Source organism: Scophthalmus maximus, chromosome 1 (genome assembly GCF_022379125.1).
Source record: "Scophthalmus maximus strain ysfricsl-2021 chromosome 1, ASM2237912v1, whole genome shotgun sequence".
NCBI classification, from domain to species: domain Eukaryota; kingdom Metazoa; phylum Chordata; class Actinopteri; order Pleuronectiformes; family Scophthalmidae; genus Scophthalmus; species Scophthalmus maximus.
Window position 1 is genome coordinate 2900001 of NC_061515.1, and position 24227 is coordinate 2924227.

General features: G+C 41.5%; 1 protein-coding gene across 3 annotated transcripts in view; it reads right to left on the reverse strand.

Moving 5' to 3' along the window:
- Positions 1 to 24227, reverse strand: part of zfpm2a (zinc finger protein, FOG family member 2a) — a 146356-nt gene that overhangs the window by 119031 nt on the left and 3098 nt on the right. Inside the window, exon 1 of one of the 3 annotated variants that reach the window (XM_035605464.2) lies at positions 657 to 1021. The exons of the other annotated variants lie outside the window; for them this stretch is intronic. Within the exon in view, the coding sequence (XP_035461357.2) occupies positions 657 to 696 (40 nt within the window). The 5' untranslated portion in view covers positions 697 to 1021. Of the gene's footprint in view, positions 1 to 656; positions 1022 to 24227 lie in introns of those variants that run through there. 3 annotated transcript variants of the gene reach the window in all.

Genomic DNA, 24227 nt, shown 5'->3' on the forward strand with positions numbered 1-24227 from the left:
GTGTGTGTGTGTGTGTGTGTGAGAGAGAGAGAGAGAAAGGCACGTGTGTGTCCATATGATGCAAATGACAACATTTACAATAACATATCGACACAATTCAAAAACTGATCGGCCTGTTAAACAAGTCTCACGGTGGAATCTTCCTGGTTGTATTAACTGTGCCATAATTTAGAATGACTGCAGGTCCATGGCATCAAGAAGTGCCAGAGTCTGCACACACACACTCTCACACATACACACACACACACACACACACGGTCAAAGTGACGCACCGGTGCACAACTCCACATGGCAAACTACAATAGATTGATACAGAAAACAAATACCTTCCAATTTATAATTTTTTTTTTAATGTGTGTAACAACTTGGCAGCAGCGGTCGAAACTTTTGCTCCCGCAGCGCCGCGGGGATTTGAACTCTATACATCATAAATATTAAATAAATATATAAAATACATAAGAACACGGACACACAACCCCGCGGAGGACGGAGACCGGGAGCGCGTAAATGTGGCCGCAGTGGAGCGCCGCTCGCTCGGCTCCAGTGCGGAGCAGGTCCTGACGCGCGGTCCTTACCACACATATTGTGCAAAAGTCTGAATGAGCCTCTCGACAACACACACACACACACACTAAGACAAAAGGGAAGCAACTTACGTTTGATCTGTCGGGGGTTGCTCTGCTTCCTGCGGGACATGCCTGCTGCGCGGCTGCTCAGTGAATCCAGGTGTAGCGCGGAGAGATCGATAGGTTTTGGTTCATCCAAGCAGCCGGGGTGGGCTTTTCTTTCTTTCTTTCTTTTTGTCTTTCTTTCTCTCTTTTTTTTAGGGGGGTTGGAGAGAGAGAGAGTCTGGTGGAAATTGAGAAAGGAAAGGGGAAGAAGAAGAGGAAGAAGAAGAAGAAGAAGAAGAAAAAAGGAGAAGGGGGCACCAGTACTTTTTACGCACAAGTCTATCGTTCCGTCTGTCTTTTCCTTTATCTTTCTCGTCTCTCTGGCTCTCGCTCCGTCTCTCTCTCTCTCTCTCTCCCTCACACACACATACACACACCCCCTCTCTCTCTCTCCCTCCCTCCCTCCCTCTCTCTCTCTCTCAGCACCGTTCTCCGCGTGATGAGGCTGCACTTCGACGCGATTCCGCACGGAGACCGACCGACTGAGGGGAGGTGAAGGCGTTTCGCGCTTTTGTTTGAAGATAAGGTTTGTTCCTCCCCGGGCACCGTAGCTCCGTGAACTTCACGTCTGTCCCACAAGTGACTTGGGAAAAATAAAACCCTCCACTTATTAATTAGCATCCGTGGTTGCTGGGGGAGGGGGCAGGGGAAACAGAGATGGAGGCACTGGTCACCAGGAAGCATCATGGTGACAATAAAAAAAGAATGCGTCTCCTTTATTATATTTTATGTATTTAAACCCCTATTTTCATAATGACCCTGTTGCCATCAGATTAGGCTGCTTCAAAATCTATCTACAAGATCACGTCATATTTTAATTTTAATAATTTTTAAAAAGGTGAATAGAGCCCATGGTTTATTTAATGTAAAATGTTATATCCTATTTATGACACTAACAAATCTGAATCCATGTTGCTGGTTGGATACTTGTCCTCCCATTATTCTTCCCCGAGATTTCATCTGAATTTTTAGATTCCATGACTTCAAATCACTTCTTTGGCTAAAAGCAGAAATAATGAGCCCACAGTCTTTTGCTTCTTTTTTTTACATTCACATAATATATTCAAAAAATGATTACAGTGTATTAGAGATTCTCTCTGAGTCTCATACTTGAAAATGTGTTCAACCTTTTTATTGTAAAAAAATAAATATATATATATATATATATTCAAATTGGCACGCAGTGAATCTCCAGCAAGAAGAAGCAGCTCTTTTTTTCTTCTTCTCCGCTCTGTTTATTTATCAATATTTAATAAACTGTCAATCAGACTGTGTGAGCGGCTTCTCTTGGCTACAATTAGTCTGCCTATGGACAGGAAAAAATATTCAAAAATATGAAAAAAAAGGAGAGAGAGAGAGAGAGAGAGAGAGACAGAGAGAGAGAGAGAGAGAGAGAGAGAGAGAGAACCTTCAAATCATTCAGATTTTGACTGCCATGTTCTGAATAGTTGCCCAAAACCGGGAAAAAATCACTCCTCTCAATTAGCCAGTTGGACTGCCAAGGAAGACAAGCAAGTGGCCTGTGAAATTATCTCGTAACCCAATTCCACAACTTTCGGAATGGAGTCTGAAACTACAGAATAATTTATGTGGCAGACCGGGTCAGCGGCGGTTCACCTTGAGGGGAGCATCTGTCTCGCGAGCCCCCTCACTTTGTCTCCTCCTGCCACTTCCTCCCGTCCTCTGGTGGCTAAAGTGTTTATATATATGTACTTATTTTCTCTCCTCACATACACAGCCTTGGTCATGATCCAAACATGATGATGTCATGGGAGAGGGAGAGTCGTAAATAGTGAATCATTTCATTATCTGGGCCTTGTCACACTGAGCACACCCTTTTAAGAAATGAGAGCATGATGACCTATTCAAAACAAAGAAAAACTGTTACATCAGAATGAAAGGGAAAGAAAATGTGTGTGTGTGTGTGTTTCTATCGTACAAGTTCAAAAACACACTCCCCAGAAAGTGAAATGACACTGAAGCTTATTAGATGGTTAAAAAAACGAAGCAATCCCATATTCCCCTAAAAAATTACCAAAGCTAAACGTCCATAAATAGCATTTACTGGCCATATTAGGAAGCCAGCACCAAAATTAAGAGCAACAACATAGTGGGAGAGGAGAGCCAAATTGCCAGCTGAAGATTAATTTAACGCCACTCCTAAATCCTCTGAGACTGGAGCATGGTTCTTCTCCGCTGTTCCTGAGCCCCAGTGGCTTGTTTGAAGCCAGCTATGATTGACAGGTACAAATCTGCGAGAGGAAGAGAAAGCTTTTTTTCCTTCTTCTTCTTCTTCCCCCACTGCTTGGACCAGATGGTCGTGATAATTAACATGATACTGTTTCCCATCGCAGGGGAAATCACCGACACAAGGTTGGTCATATTAATAGGTTAAGGTATACTGTATGCTGTGGCGACGCCGCGCAGCGCACTCACATAATCTGATTAAAAGGGGGAAAGGTTGATTTAATGTGCTAAATCATTTGATTAGAACTGCCAAGTCACATTTGGGAGACGCCATTCAGTGTCAGGGCGGCGGAGGTGGGCTCCGTCACGTCCTTGAGGCAAATATGTGTCAGAACAATAAGTTTCTCTGCAGCTTTGTTGGTCTACGCTCCCAACGGTCCTCTTCTCCCACGACGCCATGTCAGCAGGTGTTCGACCTGTGAGTCGCATTCAGAGGCAAAAAAAAATTGTCGTGATAGTGACATGTTGAAATTAAATAACATATGATTATTAATTGACAACACTGTCACAAGAGGCGGCTGATTTCTACCATATTCAACAGGGGAATTACAGTTATCTTAAAACTCAGAGTTCAGAAACAGTGGGCATGTTGCTGCAGCCTGTGCCAGGAGGCATGGTGTCATTTGTTTTACACTTATAATTTATACCCTGTCTTCTATAACATTTAATATTCTATATTAATGGACCGTAAAAAAAAAAAAGAAGAAAAAGAAGAAAGCAACTTCTTGAAGTATTATTAATATTTTCTTTGGACTCTCCCATTGGACTTAAAAAATAAAACGCAACCCCCTTCCTTTTCAGTATCCCAAAATATGTTGCTGTTGAATTGGAAAACTAACATTGCCAGTAATAATTTTAAAATATACACAAAGTATTCAAGATGTTGCACTGCAATTAAAACCTTATAATTATGGGAGAAAATCTCAGAGCCACCGAATCCTGCAGCATGAGTGGAATCTGCATTTGCAAAAATTATGGAAGATCATATGAAAATAATCTTTTGTCACTTTATACATTCAAATTAATCCAAGCCCTGATTTCTGATGCATAAAAAAAGGTAGGGGCTCCTGAAGGTTTGTGAAAACTAATTTGCTCTCTGCACATACAGTACAGTGCACAAAGATCCACGCTGCATTTTCGGTTTCTCCAAACAGATACATATACTGTATATTAGCTACTGCTTGATTTCGATACAAAATGGGAAATGGAATGGAAATAGTTGATGCTTTACCCATCTATTTTACTGCGACAGAGCTCATGAAAGGAAGAATTAAATAAAATGTTACTTTGGGAGGACAAAAGTGAAAAGGCCCTCCCTTCGTCCAAAAGAAAAAACTACCTCTATTAACTTTCCTACAATCCCGAAACGGCGTGAGGTGGCATCGTAACAGAGTTGCAATACAACAACTATCCCACACTTAAGCTCTTAAACGATCGGCTCGAGTAATAACCTGAGCAGGTGTTGGGAGTTGTTAAAGAATGAAACAGCATTGCGTCGCAGCGTTGTGTTATAATTTTTACGACGATTCCCCCCAAAATTGAATTATTGCCACAAAAACAGCTGCGGCCGTTCCTCTCGCAACTGTGTCGCAAGTGGGCTGCTCTGCTGACTGAGTAATATCACAGGGTGTCTGGCGTGACAAATTACTGGGTTGATTTTTTTCTTTTCTTTAGGGGATCACATGTCCGGTGGCGCCCGGGAGAGGGAGAGAGAGAGAGAGAGAGAGAGAGAGAGACGGCCATTGCTTCGACTGGAACTCCATCGTTAAAGAGCAGCCTCAGCAAGCTCAACTTGGACATCAGTTTTATGAGTTTGCCTGCTGTGGTGTCACCCCTCTGGCTGTTGGGGGATTGGTTTGTCTGTGTGTCTGTGTGTGTCTGTGTGTGTGTGTGTGTGTGTGTGTGTGTGTGTGTGTGTGTGTGTGTGTGTGTGTGTGTGTGTGTGTGTGTGTGGCGGCAAATATAGTTAGGTCCTTGATAGATTGATACGCTGTATAAGAAAGAGACAGAGCAATGAGCAGCAACAGAAAGGTGGCGAGTAACAAATCAAAGCTGAACATGTTTTATATCTGAGGTTTTTTGCATAACCTCTCATAATTCTTTGATTAATTTCTATAAAAGAGTGTCCTTGAATGCCCCCCTGAATGTGGCACTGCAACCCATGAAATCCATAACCTGAAATATTCTGCTTCGCTACAGCATTGAAATCCCTAACGCCACGTTAATCATGTGATTCATGACTTTTAATAGGTATAATGTTGAGTTGTTTTTGATGCCTGTCCTGGGTAAAATGCTGGTTGTGGCTGAACGCTCCAGCTCTCCAGCCCCCCACCCCCTCGCTGTTCCCTTCCCCATCCATCCGTCCATCCAGCCAATAGCTCCAGCAGCAGTGAGCAAACAGATGTCTGAGAGAGTGCCCACTCCGCTGGCCGAGCTGCCAAAACCACCCGCGGCCCAGGAGGCCTCGGCGCCAGCTCTTTCCACGGAGGCTTCGCTCTCCCGCACCGCCATCCAGTAACCCCCTCCCTCTCCCCCTCATCTCCCATCTCCTACCACAGCACATCTCTTCGGTTTTAAATGGGAGATATAAAATATGCATTTAAACAAAGCAGGAGAAAAAAAAAAGAGAGGAGACCTTGAAATGAAAATGCCACACAACCACAAAGCATCTTAAGATTACACCGAAATGTTAAAGTCTTGGGAAGTGATGGAAAATACTAAAAGAGGGCGGGAAAAACAAACTATGCTCCTCCCAATGGGAGTGTATAAATTTGTAAATAAAGGCTTTTTGTAGAGGAGGAGGAGGAGAGAACCACGGGGCACTATATTCTCACAGCTAATCTCACTGTCTTTTCATGTGGTCAAAAGCTGAGATTGTGACACCTCCAGGGATAACCAGTGAGCCTTTTATGGATTATAATCATAAACGTCCCGTCTTGAAGCAAGCAGTTTGTTTCTTAAAACAATGGTGTTGTAAGGGGGGTTGTAGATCTGTCAGTGGGAGGTAAGGGGATACAGCCTACAGAATTGAATGAATGAATGAAGGACACTCCTCAAAAATTTGAAATTCTAATAATGTCTTTATAAATATATCATCCACAATTATATTCTAAGTCACAGATATGGACCTGATGTCACTTTTTCCTGTAAATTGATGTGTGCCAACAAAATAATATTTCAGTTCCCGGATGGATAGATACATTTGCTAAATACAGAATGTTTTACAAATTATAGTTGATTGATTAAAAACATGAAAACCTGTGTGTAAGTAAATACATCATTCCTGAATATAATGAATCAATTATCTTAATTATGTTGTGCATACGTATAACATTGTATTATTGTTTTTTAAACAATATTACCCCCCAAAAAAATCAAAAAGAAGAAAACCAACTCAAATATCTTTCACAATTATTCTATCTTCATCTTCTACAAAAATAATACTCAAACTACTGATAAATAGCGAGAATGAAGAGTAAGTATCAGTAATTGTCTTTACATCAAGTTACCAGACCTAAAAACACAACAAGACAAACAACTTATCATCTTAAGAGATTGGTGTTTGGCATCATCATGTAAATGAACTTTCTTAAATCATCAGTCACTCTCTACTCCTCACAAATCAGTAAAGTTCACACAGAACATTTTTTTATTCCAACAACCTTGGCTGCCATGAGGAAGAATACTACTCCTCAGATGTGCAACTAAAGATCTTTGGCTTCTAAATCAGCTCAAAACCACAAAATATTAATTTCTAAGACAAATGATATTTGTTATTCTTTATGGTATCTGTCTTTATATCTCACACAGTTGTTGGGTGATGGTATTAGTCTGTTCCTGGCTTGTGTGCACTGCATTGTAAGTGTCAGTGCAGCTCACTGCAGTGCTCATATCCACGTTTCAATAAATCACTGTTTTGTGTGTCAAGTCAGAGGTTTGTATGTCAAGTGTCCAAATAACATATTCTCTGCTTTTTACACAAACACCTCATGTGTTTCGACATCCTGTGATTTAATATGATTCATTTTTATGAGGTCAAGTAAATTATATTAGATATGTGTAGCAGATTTTTTTTTCTCCCCCCTCTCCCCTTTTCCTATATGTGCATGAGTAACTGAGGACCCACATCTGAACGCAGGCATTATAATACAGTCTCTTGATGTATTTTATAAGTGTGTCTGCTGGTTTATTACATATGCAGAAGCATCAGTGCACAGCAAAATGGAAAAATGCATCAATATATTCACAGAAAGGCAGGCCGTAGACAGCTCGGAAAATAAATCTACATCTGCCAGGCTCCATGCAAACAGCGGAGCCATTCTTAATGGTGAAACCATCGATGAAAACAGATAAAAATATTAAATATTCAGACATTCCTTTCACCCAGTATCAAAAGCGTCCAGATGTGGGAAGCTGAAGTTGTTATCGCGGAGCCAAACGACAGGCATTGAAAGAAATTCCTTCTGAATTTTCAACCATATAAAAGTATTTTATGGCATGCAAATAAATGGTAATTTTTTGACTATGGAGGAAAAAAAACATGCCAATGAACCCCATCATTTGGGACTAAAAACTCACACAAACAGGAGACACTTTCAATTTGCTCTGCCTGTCTCCCCGCGTTAGATGCCTGCGATTGCCGCGAAATTAATCCATTTAACAATCTGTGGCTTAAATTTGAGGATTTCCAGTTTTTTTCTTTTTTTAACCTTTTTTTTTTTTTTAGAATATCAATAAGTTCCAATTGAAGAGAGGATTCTTTTGCAATTCAGGCATGTGCAGGCGATAACGGCAGAGTTGGCATGAAGAGAGGCAAAGATGGATTAATTATGCAGGGAACATGGAAATTCTGCTTATCATCGCTTAGCAAAGGAGCCCGGCTCACATAATCAGAAAACCAGGATGAAAAAAAAAAAAAAAAATAACAATGCAATGGCACCTTCCAGCCCATCATCTTACAAGTTAGATTTTTCCTGTAATTAAAAAGTAACATACAATTATATTCATATCTCATGTGCAGACTATGAGTGGGTGTATATTAAATAATTGCATTGGGATATAAGGGTTGAAGTAAGAAAAAAAAAAAGGAAGAGAAAAAAAAAACAATGGAAAAAGAAGTCTTAAAAAAATCTTGTTTCACAGGGGTATAGCTCCCCTGGGTTGGATTGAACTACTTAGAAACAGAAAACTTAAATTATCTTTGGAAAGCAAACAAAGACAAAGGCTAAAGAGAGAAGACAGGAGCGCCCGTATTTTTACTAACTTGTGGGTTGTTTTTTTTTTTTTTTGAAATGTGCTCATGGTGCATTTTGCAAACAAGAATAATAACGTCTAAAGGCAGTTCCGCTAAATCCCCTCTGAGGACGTATGATACGGAAAGATATATGCCTGCATTTTGTTTCTCATTTCATGTAGTCGTCAGATTTCACCATCGCAGCTCGGCGTTCCAGGATGTCGAGGAGCTGCGTCTCAGCCTGCCAGCTTCTGTGAGCTGCGGCTAATATGCGCTGGGCTTATGCTTGCATTTTCTCTTATTCCTCAAAGAGGGGCAGATTAAACTGTTACAATGTTGTAGTTGATTACAAACAGGCGAGAGGTTTAAAAAACGTCTTTTCTGGGACACCTCTGGTTAGAAAAAAGAAAAGGGGGGGTCAAAGGTTAATGCCATAGCCTGCTACAGCTGCGGATGAATCCATCACATGATATGAGTTGGACTTATAGATTCAGCTTACTACTGTTAAATATAAAAAATGTTGCGTGACGAGTAGCTTGTCGGCGGCCTTTGTCCTTACAGTACTGTACATGCTATCTCGCTAACATCTGGCTAATTAGGGTCACGAGCCCTTTGTGTTGGTCCGTGATGTTGAATGTATCTTTTCACTGCTATAACATATCATGTTATATCCCAGCAACGACACTCTGGAAGACATAAGAGCGCGGAACAGTCACATACATCACATGCTCGCTGCGATGTTTCCAATGTGGAAAGCTAGAACGGACAACATTTATGAGGTGATGTGTCATAGCTTTTGCTCTTACGCTTTCGAGTCAATACTGCATCACAGTAGAGTACAGTATGTACACACGAGTCATACACACTCATTCCAGCTCCTGTTCTGTAGTTATCCTATCACACTATCACACTTCGAGCAGATAATGGACCTTCTCCAGTATTTTTTACCCCATCGTGACTTTTTCAACCGACCCCGAGAAGCAAATCCCTTGAAACTTCTTGAATCAGTCTTCTTCTCCTTCTTTTTTTTTTTTTTTTTTAAATCCGAGATAGCTTTCCAGTCCACTTGCAGATTGCAGCCGCCTTTCAGATGGCACACCTGTTGCTTGAGCCTTGATTTCGCTTTTTGATCAGAAGGGCCATTTTGACAAAAGCGGGAGAGAAGAGGCTGAAGAAGAGGCAGAGGCAAGAGAGAAGATCCTTATCGAATGCTCTCCACCGGACAATGCATTTTCCCCGCCATTCAAATGTATCTGCAGAATGCTTGAGTGATTCATTACAGCAGATTCTGAAGTGTGACAATGGACCTCAGAAATGAGTGATGGTATCTTTTTGCTGATTTCATTTCCCTGATCCTCCTTATCCCCCTGGCCTGTGTACCTCTATTAATTAGAAAGTGGGGATTTCCACTCATCAACTGATGGGTTTCATGCTCTGCTCTGTCACAAATCTCCTGTCCGCGCTATCTCCCGCTCCTCTCAACCCGTGGCTGCCTCGGAACGCGGCGGACGCCGGCGCGGCTTCAATCTCAGCTGCGAGTCAGGGTGGCTTTGGCGATTCATAAATATTTATAAACCGATTAAAACAAGCATAATAAAAAAGTTATGAGACAGTGGTCGGTTACCCTTGAACTGTGTCGCGGATGACTTCCTGAGGAGAGGGACTGTGACCAAATGTGCCAAAATCCACTCGGCTGCTCTTTTTTTTTTTGCTGTTGCTTTATTAGGAAATGTTCTTCCTCACTGTTTTGACATTACTTCATTATTTTATTAGTCACTTGAGCAACTGCACACGACAGCTAGTCATATGAAATGTTTAATGGCTAGCTGTCAAACGGTCGGAAGACCAAAGAGCAGCAGGCTTTTACAGTAAGAGCAGAACGATGCAAAGTAGAAACATTGTAACTGCTGTGTTTTGCTGTCATGGACCCACTTGTTTGGGTTCCCGAAGACCCCCATTGTACAGTATCTGCAAAAAAATAATCGTCATTTTTCAACCGATTGTCTCATTTCATACATTTCTTCTCTTCAGGTTTAGAAAACTGTTGACGTGTAAACCCCTAACTCACATGTAGTGCATATTGATATCTATTAGTTTCGTAGCTTGGATCTCTGAACCAACACACAGACTTCTGAAACATGCTGTTGGTTCAAAATATTATTTGTAAGCAAATCGCATAAAGCTACAGGATGAGTTGATAAAAACCATGTTGTATTTTGAGCAGTTAAAGAGGACTTTGCGTTTCCTGGAGCCAGAACGTTTCATTTATCATACACATTATCTTCAGAGGCAAATGCAATATCACTTTAAATAATCTGTTAGCATATTGGTTTCGATACCCAAGTTTGCGATCAATGTTGTCTTAACTTCTTTGAGTGCTTCTAGTTTCTCCCGTAACTGATATTAACTGAATGAAAGAACATGTACACTCAAGTATGACATGCATTTCATTTGAACTTGTTTCTTTCAACGCACGTGTTGTCATTGGGATTTGGAAAATGCAACAAATCTCAGGGCCGAGGATCTCATACAGGGCTGCAACTAACCATTATTTTCATAATCGATTAATCCGTCAGTCGATTAAACGGTTAGTTGTTTGGTGCATAAAATGTCATAAAATGTTGTTTTGTTGACACACCAGATATGTAGTTAATTGTCACAGAGGAGCAAAGAAACTAACAAATATTCACATTTAAGAAGCTGAAATCTGAGAATTTGTACCTTTTTATTTTCATAATAACTACTTTAACCGATTATCAAAATAGTAAATTGACTGTTGCAACTCTAATCTCATACAACAAAGACTGTTTTCATAAGTTCTCGGCCGCAACCTGAAAGCAAATGCCACATAGCGTAGCTCCCAAACCACCTCTTGCTTGGTTTTTTTGGGACAGTCTGACTCTTGAAAGCGCCATTAATTATTAATGACACCCAGCGCAGCTGAAATGGCCAATTTCCCTGTTGTCTCTATGACTAGAAGGGCGCTCGAGGGCGAAGACCTGCAATTAGCCGTTATATGTGGGTGGCCATTTTAGACAGCATCAACTCCTGTTAGTAGCATGACTGCAGAGGAAGAGGAGACTGAACCCCAAGACTAATTATCCCTTCCCTCTCCCTTAAATATGAAGACATTAACGTTGATTAGTCTTTCTAATTAGGATATGCTTTTTTGATACCACTTATGTTTTTTGCTTCTGGCTTTTATGTATGATAATCTCTTTTTTGCATACTTGGCTTCAAAGTTATTCCATTGTAGCCGTACACACTGGGAGTGCATGTGGGGGGGGAGGTCTGTACTTCTACATGCATGTATTTCATAAATTCCTTGAATCTAGTTTTATTTTGTGTTTTTTTGGGGGGGGAAATCTTCAGCATGGCAAGACGTGTGATGCTTCCCTGGAACAAAAGAGGCGAGTGGGGCGACTTGCACATCAAGTTTACAGAAACGAAAAGGCCCCAAGAGCCACTTAACCCGAGATGTTGCTTTCAAATAACAGCTAAATCTGATATGCCACCCCCCCCCCCCCTTTTGCAAGCGGCACATCGGGACATGACTGGGCAGAAAAAGGAGAGTCCTCATCTGTAAGATTAGGGTTTGGCAACTCCGCTCCTCTGGATGTCAGATCGGCGGAGTAAATTATATTGAGATCCTCTCAGAGATGACAGATGAAATCTGTCTCTTTGGGCTTGACGTGGAGCTGCAGGTGATACATGTTATGTGATAAGGCGGTGATGTCACAGCCGCAGGTGGCTCGCCCGCACGCCCCCACCCGTCCCTGTCCCCCCCCACACTTTCCTCCTCCCCACCTCCCCTCTACTTGTGTGGAAAATGGCAGCACTGTGAGCGGCTCACAGAGAACTTTTATCTCTCCCCATCTGTGTGGTCTCAGGCGCGATGATCTTGGACTCCAGCCATCTCAACCTTCATGCCATTTAAGAAGAAGAAGAAAAAAAGACACGGGGGGAGGGGGGAGGAGGCGGCAGGGCGGAGAGAGAAAAGAGAAGGAGGGAAAGGGAGGGGGTGAAGAAAGCTGTCTGATACGACTTTTACGTTTTAGGTCAAGCAAGCAGCTGTTTGATATGTTTCTGTTGGGCACAAAGCCACATTCAGTGTCTTCTTTTACAACATTTTTGACACTTTCTTTTTTAATTATTTGTTGTATTCTATGTTTTTAACTCATCTTTTATACTTTGTGCATTTGTAGTTTGTAACCCTAACCCTGCATGATTATGACATGTTTTTGATGATACAAAAACAAAAACAAAAGTTCTTTCAAAATTCCATTTAATAACTGGTTAATGCCAAATAATAATATCAGATGTGATTGTATCATCCTATCAGAATACCATACACCGTGTTTTAAATATGTTGCTTTCATGAATGGATCGTAAACTGGATTTTATTCAACACCAACATATTGCAACAATATATTTTTTGATCCATGTGACATTGTTGAGGTTCATTAGACATGTTTGCGTTAAGAAACTACCAGTTGGAGGCTCAGAAGCTGGACGTTTTAAAACATTTATATATAATGCTTAATTATTTTGTCAGTGTGTAATACATTGTGCTCAACATTGTTTATTTATTACTTTTTCAATATGTCTAGTCTTTGTCTTTTGTTTTTCTCCTTTCAAAAACACATTGTTGGATATATTTCTAAAATCTAAATCTAAAGAAAATCAGTGTTTCAATGTTTCAGTTGAGTCAGGTTGGTTGAGTTGGTCGGATGATCTTCTCTGGTTGGGAATCACTGCTTTAGAGGGTCAACGGCAACTTCACACCGAGTACAGAGATATCTACGTTCAAAGTTACAAACGTTTGCATTTTCTTTTTTATTCCAGTGCACGGTGATGAGATATGACGCATAAAGGGAGGAAATCAGAAAATAAATAAATATCAAGTTAAGTTGGTTAATGGCTTCACCCGACGCTGGAACAGAAGGGGAAGGTATTTCCTTGCCAAGGCTTCCTGAACAAACAGGTATGCCTGTAGTTTTTGATAGGGACATCGCCACACTGCAGACGCCGAGTGAAGCTTGAAGGACTTATCATTTTGAAAAAAGGAAAAAGTAAATATATGTTGCTTGTCAATAATTAGGAATGCCTCGCCTTTTGTTTCTATGCAGCAACTATGTATGTTGTTGTCAATGTGCCATTTCGGACTCAGCTGCACTTCAGAGATATAGAGGCTGGGCATGTTGTCTCCGCTGTACTGCGATACTACAGCTTGGCACCGTTCTTTCATGTTAATGGATAAACACTGGCTAACGGTATATCAACTCTCAGGTTGTGTGTGTTTATACGCGGCATAGCTTTTAATACGGCTATAACATCAAAAGATTGTTTTAAGGGTTATTCCGTATACAGTAATTCTGGAATTCAATTAATTTCTCCGATTGTATAAGCAAATGAAACAGGGGGGCAGCGCTAAGGCACAACATTCAGCTAAATAGCTTTGAACTACAGATAGTTTCCATTAATTAAACTGGATTGGAAGTTGTTTAATCAATTTCAGAGCCCCAAACAGTGACAATCAACCGCCTGCAGTCGGTGTGTGTGTGTGTGTGTGTGTGTGTGTGTGTGTGTGGTCAAAAAAAGAGAGAGACGAGAAAACGAAAGCATTTTGTCTGTTTGCAATGCTACCAGTGGTGCTGGCGTACAGGGTCTCACTAATTAACCTCCACGTTGATAATGTGCTTAATTACTTTATATTGTGATTTAGTTTTCTTCCTAGAGGTTATTCTCTCTTTTCAGATTGCAGAAATAATCTCGCATGCCTCAAAGGTGTTGAGCGGAGAATGCGATGGCCCAGCGAAACGCCGGTGCGAGCAGGCATCTGTGGATAGACTTTGTGATTATACCACCGCATTGACATCAATGGGGAACCATTTGACACCTGGCCCAGAGAGAGGGCAGCATCAGGCTGCAGGAACTTTGATTAAAAGAGGGAGAGAGAGAGAGAGAAAGACAAGCATATTCGAGGGATGAAAAAACTTGATGTAATTTTGTCTGATCACCATACTGGCCCTGTGTCCTATCAGACAAGAGGACCTCTCATCACCTTTAAATTTCTCTGGGCTCATGAAAAGACCAGACACTGGTTTGATAAAAAAGAAAAAAAAATGAAAGAAACTATGGCAACACAAAATGGGTTGGAATGAGACTCAGATCCGCTGCCTTTTGATATGCGGCGGAGTCACTACGCAACAATTTGCTCGTAGTACAATTTAAAGTCCTTTGAATTTGAATCCATGCAGACTCGCAGGGACGGGGACGGGGCACAGAGGAGGTGAGAGGAGGGAACACACCACGGTCTATAATGAAATATTGCAAAATGCAAAAAGGGAGGAAGGACAGATCAATGACATCACATGCAGATTTTGGATCCCCCCCATAAAAAATGTCATTTCAATGTGCAAAACAGACAGGGTATTAATAAGGAGGAGTTTAAGAATGACATTAGATTGCATTGTGTCTCAGCACTGAAAGTAAAAGGATCTATTATTATTATTTTTCCAGTCCGGTTTTATTTATGGAACAATGCATTACAAATTGCCACAGTACTGAAGCTGAGGACATTCGGCTGAATACACCTTCACTTGGTAATGACATGGGATTGTTCAGAGATAACAACACACACACCTGCATCTCCTCCTTCACACACACACACACACACACACACACACACACACACACACACACACACACACACACACACACACACACACACACACACACACACACACACACACACACACACACACACACACACACACACACACACACACACACACACACACACACACACACACACACACACACACACACACACACACACACACACACACACTTCCCCCTGTTTGTTTTGGGCAGTGAGGATAACACCTGCCTCCTCCCAGTTAATGGTCTTTCTAATTCATGGCTTAAACCCATTTAAAGGCAAACCCTTTCACAATTTGCTTAATTTCTGATGTCATTTCACCCTATAATTACTGTTCGCTCCCTCATATTTATCAGTCGGCATACCTGAAATGAAAATATAAGACCTTGACACCACTTTTGCAGAATCAAAATAGTATTTAATTTGATGTCTTTGGCCGTCCAACAACATTGTTCGAGGGACGTAATTAGGACAAATTTATCTCTTTTTTTTGTATTTTGGGGATATTGCCAAGACATGTGGGACCTTTATGATAAGAAAGGGGGGAAGAAAACGTTTGAACACCGCTGCCCAGTATCTCATAGTTATTGTGAATGTCTTTCAGGAAAATTAATGGCGTGGGGGGGAGACTGCAGCGTGGCTGTGGTACAACAGGATGCAGGTGTGGTTACAGGGTATCCAGGTAAGGAAACAGTCATTTCCTGAGCACAACACAAGCGGACACGCACGCACAACGCGTGCGACACACACACACACACACACACACACACACACACACACACACACACACACACACACACACACACACACACACACACACACACACACACACACACACACACACACACACACACACACACACACACACACACACACACACACACACACACACACACACACACACACACACACACACACTTTGTGAGGGACAAAGCAGGAATTTGGATCATTGTCATCGTATGTTCCTATTACTCCCACTGTTCCCTCTTTTGTCATCTTTGCCCCTTGACCCACTTCAGTTTTCCACAGACATGAAGATTTCTACTATATATTTTTTTGTAATATATAGCACTTCACCATACGCCCCTGATTTGCTCTTGAATCATTAAGAATCAAAGACAGAAAATGTTGATTATTTGAATAAAAATGTGTTCTGTGACGGCGTCATCTGGTGTAAAATGTATAATACACGTCTTTACTTGCACCACTTTATTAGACTACACTGATCTATATGCACATGAGGAGGAATATGTGCGAGACAACTGCTCCCAGCAGAGTGAAAAATTGCTCTTGGATGACAAACAGATTTTTTTGCGAGGTTTTTCTCCTCCCTGTGTACAGCCAGATTTTCTGTACACAACCTGCTATATGTTATGTTGTCAAGACTGATTTTTTATTTATTTTTTTCTCGTGGCAAAGGAAAATTAATTGCGAAGAGGACCAAGAATTTGTTTTCATATTGGCTCGGTGGCGCCGAGTGCCAGGATGGAGGAGGACAGCTGTGGGGGAAGGCTGGCCGACCCGCTGCCTTCTGCCTCTCCCATGCCTAGCTGCACAGAGTCTGTGACAAAACAAGCCTCCAGGAATACTGGGCAAACACTGAGAGCCGCTCACTGGGACCCGCACTATTTCCTGAGCCCACCACAGCCAAGAAGCTACACACTTCCAATACTGTCTCCACTTCGTCTCCTCTAAATTGAATTGTTGCCTCTGCATCACATCGCTATCAAAAGATGTGGCACACTCATGTTCAGAAAAGGGCCCGTTTCAGCCGGTGGCTCGCAAACATGAGCACGGCATCACATCACATTGCAAAGGTGCTGAAATAGCAAACAAACGTGTTCTTTTAACACGCTCTAACAACGCGGAGCAAGAAATAAGGTCAAGCATGTTGTAAGTGATTCCACCTCTTCTCGATCTGCGTGTGCTCTCACTGTACGAGGCTGCCGAGGCTCAGCCAGGAGAGATGAGTGAGATAGTGGAGGCTGAGGCAGGAACCGTTTTCACACTGCCACAATTACAGGAACCGTCATTACATTGCTCACTCTTACTCAAATACAGATAGAAGCCCCCCAAAATTATGCGCAGGCTAGGAGGAGAAAGTGGCTCACTTCTGTTTGCTAAATTAATCGCTTCCTAAATGGCTCCGGGCCAGGCAAAGTTAACATTTGCAGTTTCAAAGGTTTTCAGCGCTTGCAATGAGCCATGAAATTACTGCATGCCGTCGAAAATGGCAGCTGATGAAAAGCCCAAGGAGCAGGTCCCACAGGCAGAGAGAGCTTGGAAGTGAAATCTTAAACACAAAGTCTCATTTCTGATTCGGATCGTGGTGAAATTCAGAACCAAAAACTCCAGAATGTGCGAGCGCATGTCCGAGAGCGGGTCGGGGGGCTGTGACAAGACAGATGACGAGCAGCTGTTTGTGGCCTGGCGGGGGGCTCGCCCGGGCCTCGGAGGAGGCGGCGTGAGCGCAGGGGTTGGGATGAAGGAGTGTAATGATGATGTCGAGGTGCTCAGCTGCGTCCAAAATGGACTGACCCAAATTAGGTTTGATTAAATCACAGGGGTGACGCTGCACTTCTGCAGAGACATCATTAACATCAAAACGATTATGGCGGAGCAATTTGGCTGGGCTGAACCCAACCCATTCACATCAACAGTCTGAAACACTCACATTAGCATATTGACAATGTCAAGCTGTGCAATGTTCATATATATATATATGCATATATATACATATATATATTCGATCATAAAAGGAATTAACCTCAGCAGCTATTGCTGCTCTGCCTTAACTTGGGTATAGGATTTGCACTTGTTCAGCAACAGTAAGAGGAAAAACAAAAGAAGATACATAAAGATTAGGGATGTTATTTCCCTCAAAACATGACGCATCACTGCAACAACTAATTGTTTGTAAAAAATCATTTGGTATCAACATTTTCAGAGGAGTTTTACCAATTTCTTAACTTTTTAATCCACATTCCTCTGTATTTGTGATAAAACCCGACATTTGAAGTGAATATTTCCTGACAAAATAATAATAAATAAATAAATGAAATCCCACTGTGCTTGGGATCTCCCAATCCTGCCTTGGCAAGGAGGAAAAAAGAAGAGAAAAACTCCCCCACATATCAATTCTGCAATCATGGAGCCTAGCGGACACTTTGGATTGCAGAAACTTTGACCTATTTTTCAATGTTGGAGTGACCGACCAATTTAGGAGCCAATTTATTTTTTTTTATTTAGCATGTCTAACATAAAATGAGATCCCCAGTTAGCTGATATCTGGAAGTGTTGGTAGATAATCATTTGATGGCAAGTAAAAGAGCGATCGTCTACCTACTCTCAAACTAAAAAATAATACCCATCTCTAAATATTTTCTTATTTCAGTGCTAATACTGCTAATATCATTTTTGTTCTGTATGTCTATCTTGCTGTTCATGTTGTACCTCCACCATGAACATTAAGTACTGTATTGTGGGGTCATATTTGGAGTGGGAGAGAAGTGGTGGCTGTTTATAAATGAAGGCTTAATTAATTAAAGAATGCATTACATTTTAATAGTGAATTGTTATCTCTCACTGTAGCCTCATTAATATGTGCCCCGTGGGGATTTCTGTGCCATCGTTTCACCACAGCAACCTGCTGGCTGCAGGTCCTGTGGCTATTTCATGGCGCTGGAGATTGATGGGTTCGCATAAAGATTAATCACATCTCCTCGGTATGTGTTGTTTACATTCTCAACACTGATGAGCCACTGAGGTATTTCAAACAATTTGTTTTTAAAGTACATTTGGCAAAAATGTCTACCTTTTCCTTCCAAATTGCAAAAAATATATATATACTGTATATATTTCATACTGTTTTGACATTACATATCCAGGTTTTGAGTTTTTTTGGTCCTTGTGAATGGTACTCACAGAATTGAAACATTAAGATCATTATAAGCTTTGTTTCTTATTCTTTTTTCTTTTCAGAAACTACACAGGACAAATTAATTTCAGAGTCCATATGAAAACAGTTGATAAAGAAGTTGCCAAGAGAAACCACAACATTGTGTTTCTCATTGAGAAAATACAAAATCTGATTGTTTTTAATATTTTGAAGGGTCAAGTTCACCTCCAATGGCCTTGATCAGTTGGTATTATCTGTAGAGCTGCAACAGATAATCGATTCATCGATTAATAATCAACTTTTAATCGAATCAAGTAGTTTTTATTAAAAAAAGAAGAGGTCAAAATTCTATAATATCAGCTTCTTAAATGTGAATATTTTCTGGTTTCCTTGCTTCTCTATGACAGAAAACTGAATATCTTTGGTGTGTGGACAAAACAAAAACATCATCTCAGGGTTTTGGGTAAACACGATTGACATTTTTCCCCATTTTATGGACCAAACAAATAATTGACAATGAAAATAATCGTTAGTTGCAGCCCTGATTATTTGCCCAGCTTTTGTGATTGATATAATAATCCACATATCTCAGCGTGAACAATAATGCAGAAAGAGTGTGTATATATACACGTTATTGTCTAATGTTGTGATTGTATGTGAGGACCCCTCCATAGATCTTTCACTGTATATTAATCTACTCTTAGCTCATGAAAAGGAGGAAAATAAAAAGATTTCCATAAAGTATGAATAGTTTTGTATTACAGCACTGATGGTGCTGGGAGAACCTCACAGCATGTGGAAACATGTTAACATGAACCAAACAATGCGTGTGTTAACTGGCCAAAGGGCATCCGAGTCCCCGCGCCACTTGAATAGTGTTGTTTAAATCTTCTCCCTGAACCCGGTCTCTCTGAAGCCGCCATCTTCTCTCCTTTCACTCCTAATTACCATAGCCTCACCAGAAAGTCCTCTGTTGCTCCATCTGTCCCCTCAGCCACTGACAGAGATGCTCTAATCACCTTGCATGGCGGGGCTCACATGGGAAAAAGACAACACAGCCACCATACTGTCTCAGATACCGAGCCGCTACTGGATGCCAACACTTCACAGGGGGTGAGCTATAAACACTGGCCACAGCCTTGTATGGGATATGTTCAGTGATGTGCACTGAAACGGAGCCATTTCATGTTACAGATCTCCCACGCAGCCCGAAAACTCTAATGCCAAATGGGGCTTTGTATGAAGTATACGTGACATATGCCGAGTGCACCGGCAGTCCGTCAGCATGCTCGCGTCAAAATGACACTCAGGGGATGAAGCTCTGTTTTTGGAAGGATATGGCAGGTTTACATTAGGCTGCATTAGGCTACACGCTGTATGTTCTCCTGAAATGTCACAGCGGGACGCCTTGGAAGGGAAAGTAGATTTTTTTCATACTCAAGAACATCACAAAAATAGATCTAATTGAGAGAGGGGGGAGAGAAGAGCAGCTTGTAATTGGAAAAAAACAAAACATTCTTTTAAAAAAACCCTACATGTGTTATAAAGGTATGCCTCCACAGATCCATGTATTATTTAATCTCACTCTGTATGCCCTGCAGTTTCATATCTCACCCTCCTCGAATTTGATTCCATTATTCTCACCCAGGTTGACACCTCCTGACTTGCTTCACCCCCTTACCCCTCGACGACTTTCATGTGTTCCTTTGTGGGGCAAGTTTCATCCCAAAACTTTTCCTGAAGCAGAAAAAAGGGGAAACTTTCCGGTTCTGCCAGAAAGCCTTCTCATCTTGGCGGAGGAGCAGCCGCGAGAACTCTCGAATGATGACAGCCATCGTGAAAAGGGCAGATAAGCCCGTGTGGCTTTGCCTCTGATTGTATGTTCATCTCATTCTGATCCGGCCGCGATTCTAAGCCCCTGTCTCGCAGTCCTCACTCTCCCAACAGTTGATCTTCTGCATGTCATTGAAATCGTCTTATAGCTGATCCAGGAGGAGACGGGGGGAAAGTGGCTGTTTGTCACCCAACTTCAGTCTTGGCAAGGAGGAGACAAGCTCTACTGTGTTTTTTTTCTTCTTCTTTACAATGTGACAGACTGACCAGTTATTTTTTTTAGGGTCTGTTCTACGGCGCAGCAGATGATCAAAACACAAAACTTTAGTTAATATAAGACCACTGCGACTTGCATTCATGAGCTCATGCTGTTGTTTGGACGTGTTTTTGTAAATGTTGATCCAGATAGCTGAACAAACAGGACACATTGTCACGTTGACAACAGGAGCTATATTTTGGGTTCTTCATCTTGTGTTCGGCAAGTTACGCATGGAGAATGTCACTCTGAAAAAGGAAATGATAGCGATCACTGCACTGTCCTCAATAGACTTTTGCTTGCACGTTGAAAAGCTGCTCTCTTTTGAAAGTGAGAGAGTTAATCATATTGATTATCGTTATCACGCTTGACAGCAGCGACAACCGAGATTATCACCTGGCGCGTCATCGCGAACAGATCCACAAATTCAACAGCGGAACCTTTTCAAAAGAATTGACATAAAACAGTCCTATTAGGAACGACAGGGCACAATAGTGTCATATTCACCATATATTTTCTATAAATCTCCCTAATACATAACCAGTTTTTCATTAAAACATTAACTCAGCACCACCACTCAGCATAAGTCACCGTAGACAAACTATAGAACAAAATGTATCTTTAGCAACACCAAGATAAAAATGATACATAACTATTGTTTTTTGTTTTGTTTTTCATGTCTTTGTATGTGTTTGCCGACGGTTCCATGTCTTATGGCCCTTCTTCCCCTAATTTGGACTTTATTTTAAGATTTAAATGAAAGTTCTACTGTAAGCTATGAGTTATTCCATATATCCTTTTTTCCATTGTTCTTTCTAGGTCTTATAAAAGAGCTCTTTAAGACTAATCACTTTATTAATGCCCTGCTATTGTTGTTAATAATCACCAGAGTTAATGCTTTTCAATTATAACTGGAGCCGTGCTGCGAGCACTGAAGTTGCCGCAAACAAATTTTGCGAAAGTTGACCACAATCCACTTCACTGCAGTTCTGGGGCTAGTTATGAATGTAGATTTGAAAGACATTAAATTTGTTAAGGGTTTCAAAGCTGTCTAAGAAACGAGAGGAAAGGAAAGGAACTGCTCTCCACCAGCAGCAGCAGATGAAGCGAGAGAAAGTAGGTACAACAAAAAATTGACTAACTAAATTACTGCAGGTGAGTTCAGCTTGATTGGATCTAACGGGTGAATTCACCAGTATCCAGAGGTTTAATTTATCTTTAAAGGCAAGTGGAGCCAACAGGAGTCTGGAAGCAACCCCAGCCCTGAGTTGGTGTAAAGCGATACACTGCAGAGAAAGCTGAAAGCTTCTTTTTTTCCCCCACTTCAAAAGGTACTTCATCCTCCATCACGGTTATCAAAGCTTAATATTTGATTTTAGCTGACCATTTTCCATTAAAAACATGATCGCCACTGTACGAGTGACGGACCCAGGCGGAGGGGAGCACGGCGCTCTCGCGTTCCCCCCGACCCACCCCCCACGGGGAGGTACGTACCCTGCTTACTAGAGTGTGCAGGCCCAACAGTTCCTTTCACTTAACTTGACATTTCCAGCTGCACTGTCTGCAGCGGGGTCCTGTGCGGTGTCACATCCATAGCCCCTGCAGTATGCACCGCTGAACGCTGCGGGTCTTAAATGAGCTCCCAAAGGGAAAGCGGAGCTGGCTGAGGATGGAGGTGCGTGCGTGCGTGCGTGCTCGGTGCAGCATTATCTTAGCCACTAATGAACAATTGTATAATTTCTATCAAAAGCAGTCATAAGGCCTTCTCAGTCTTACGGTATCTGCTCTAAATACTGTCATGATAAAGGGACTGTTAAAAGAAGAGGGCTGGTGGAGGAGGTGTGGGGGGGAAGAGGGGGAGGGGGAGGGGCTTGGAGCTGTCAAGAGGGGCCACTTTGGTCAGGAGGAGCGCTAGAAAGGAAAGTCTCTCCGCCTTTATCTGCCATTTCCTGCTCCCCTTCCTGGCTACATTAATAATCTGTAAGAGCAGACAATCACGCACGGCCGTGAGAGATAAAACACGGGATGACAAAATATCAACTTCCTTCTACAAAAACTCAAAGCCGTTATTAGAATATCAGGCACAGACGGTAATTAATTTCAACTTTAATTACTTCCACTGTTCCTGTAGATTAGATCGCAGGTTTGAGATGGGTTATTAAAACAACTGGGGAAATCTGCAGTAAAAAAAAGAAGAAAAAAAAAGAAAGAAAGACAGACAGAAAAAAAAAATGTTAATTTCTCCAACCCCATCTCTTAACCTGCTTGTTGAGTGATGCAATTACATCTTTGCGGCGCAGACACGGGTTGATATGATGTCGATGAAAACGACACCCTATCACTCTGGGTGGCGGCTGGAAGCTTTTCACGTACAACACACTTATTGATATCTGAGCCTGAACGAATCATTTGATCACGAGGTTATGATGACCTTGTGTTTTTCCAGCCTTATCAGTGACAGACAATAAAAGTGGTACAATCTACAAAATCTTAAGTGGGCATGAAGCGGTGACCTCGGGATAATAACAGTGATTCAGTGAGGCTAAATGTGATCATTTGAACTGCCTGGGCCTTCATCCAAAGAACTAATTGTGCTTTCCCTGTTCGTTCTTTCACTTGACCTGAACATTTCAAACGTTCATGAAGCCGGGAGTCGTATGTCCTCATTGATTCAAAAGGATTTTAGTTAGATCCATTTTCTTTTCTTTCTTTATTTTCTAATTAAATGAAGGAGGGAAACTAAATACAACAAAAAAAAAAATGTTGTCAGGCTAACGAAACATGAATATGCTCACAAGCATCATACATTAATGTAGCCTGGGACCCAGACGGATTCTGGGAGCTCATTTAAATTTGCTCTGCCAGAAAATGGTATGGATCTCCTCCATTGCAAAGTCTGATAATGGGCGGGGTTTATGATGAACGAGCATTTGACTAAAGGTACACAGCATCTTCAAAATTTCTCCCAAAAAACGGCAACGCTCGTTCACAGACATTGTGGAATCGTCATCACAGGCCGACACCATCCTGAGTCCAGTCTGTGGTTCCTGTAGCTAACGGTTAGGCAACAAAAACTCTCTGGTAAAGGTCAATGAAAGTCTCAGGATTCAGTCAAATGTTAATAAAGTAAACACATCGTGTCTTCTCAAGTCACAAAAAAAATGTTTGACCAAGATCACCATCTGTCCCCAACTTTAACCAAAAGTTGTGTGTGCCTGGACAAAACCATAAATTGTCTGATAACACTGTGGTTGCCATGAGCAGATGTTGCAAGACCTGAAGAAAAAGTAATTAAAAAAATGTTGCCCGCGAACACGCATATACGAACATTTAGCTTCGCATGGACTGTCTTATGACATTGACATTTATATTACAATAACGATAAGCCAAAATTTCCTATAGACGGGGATGAACATATTTCATCA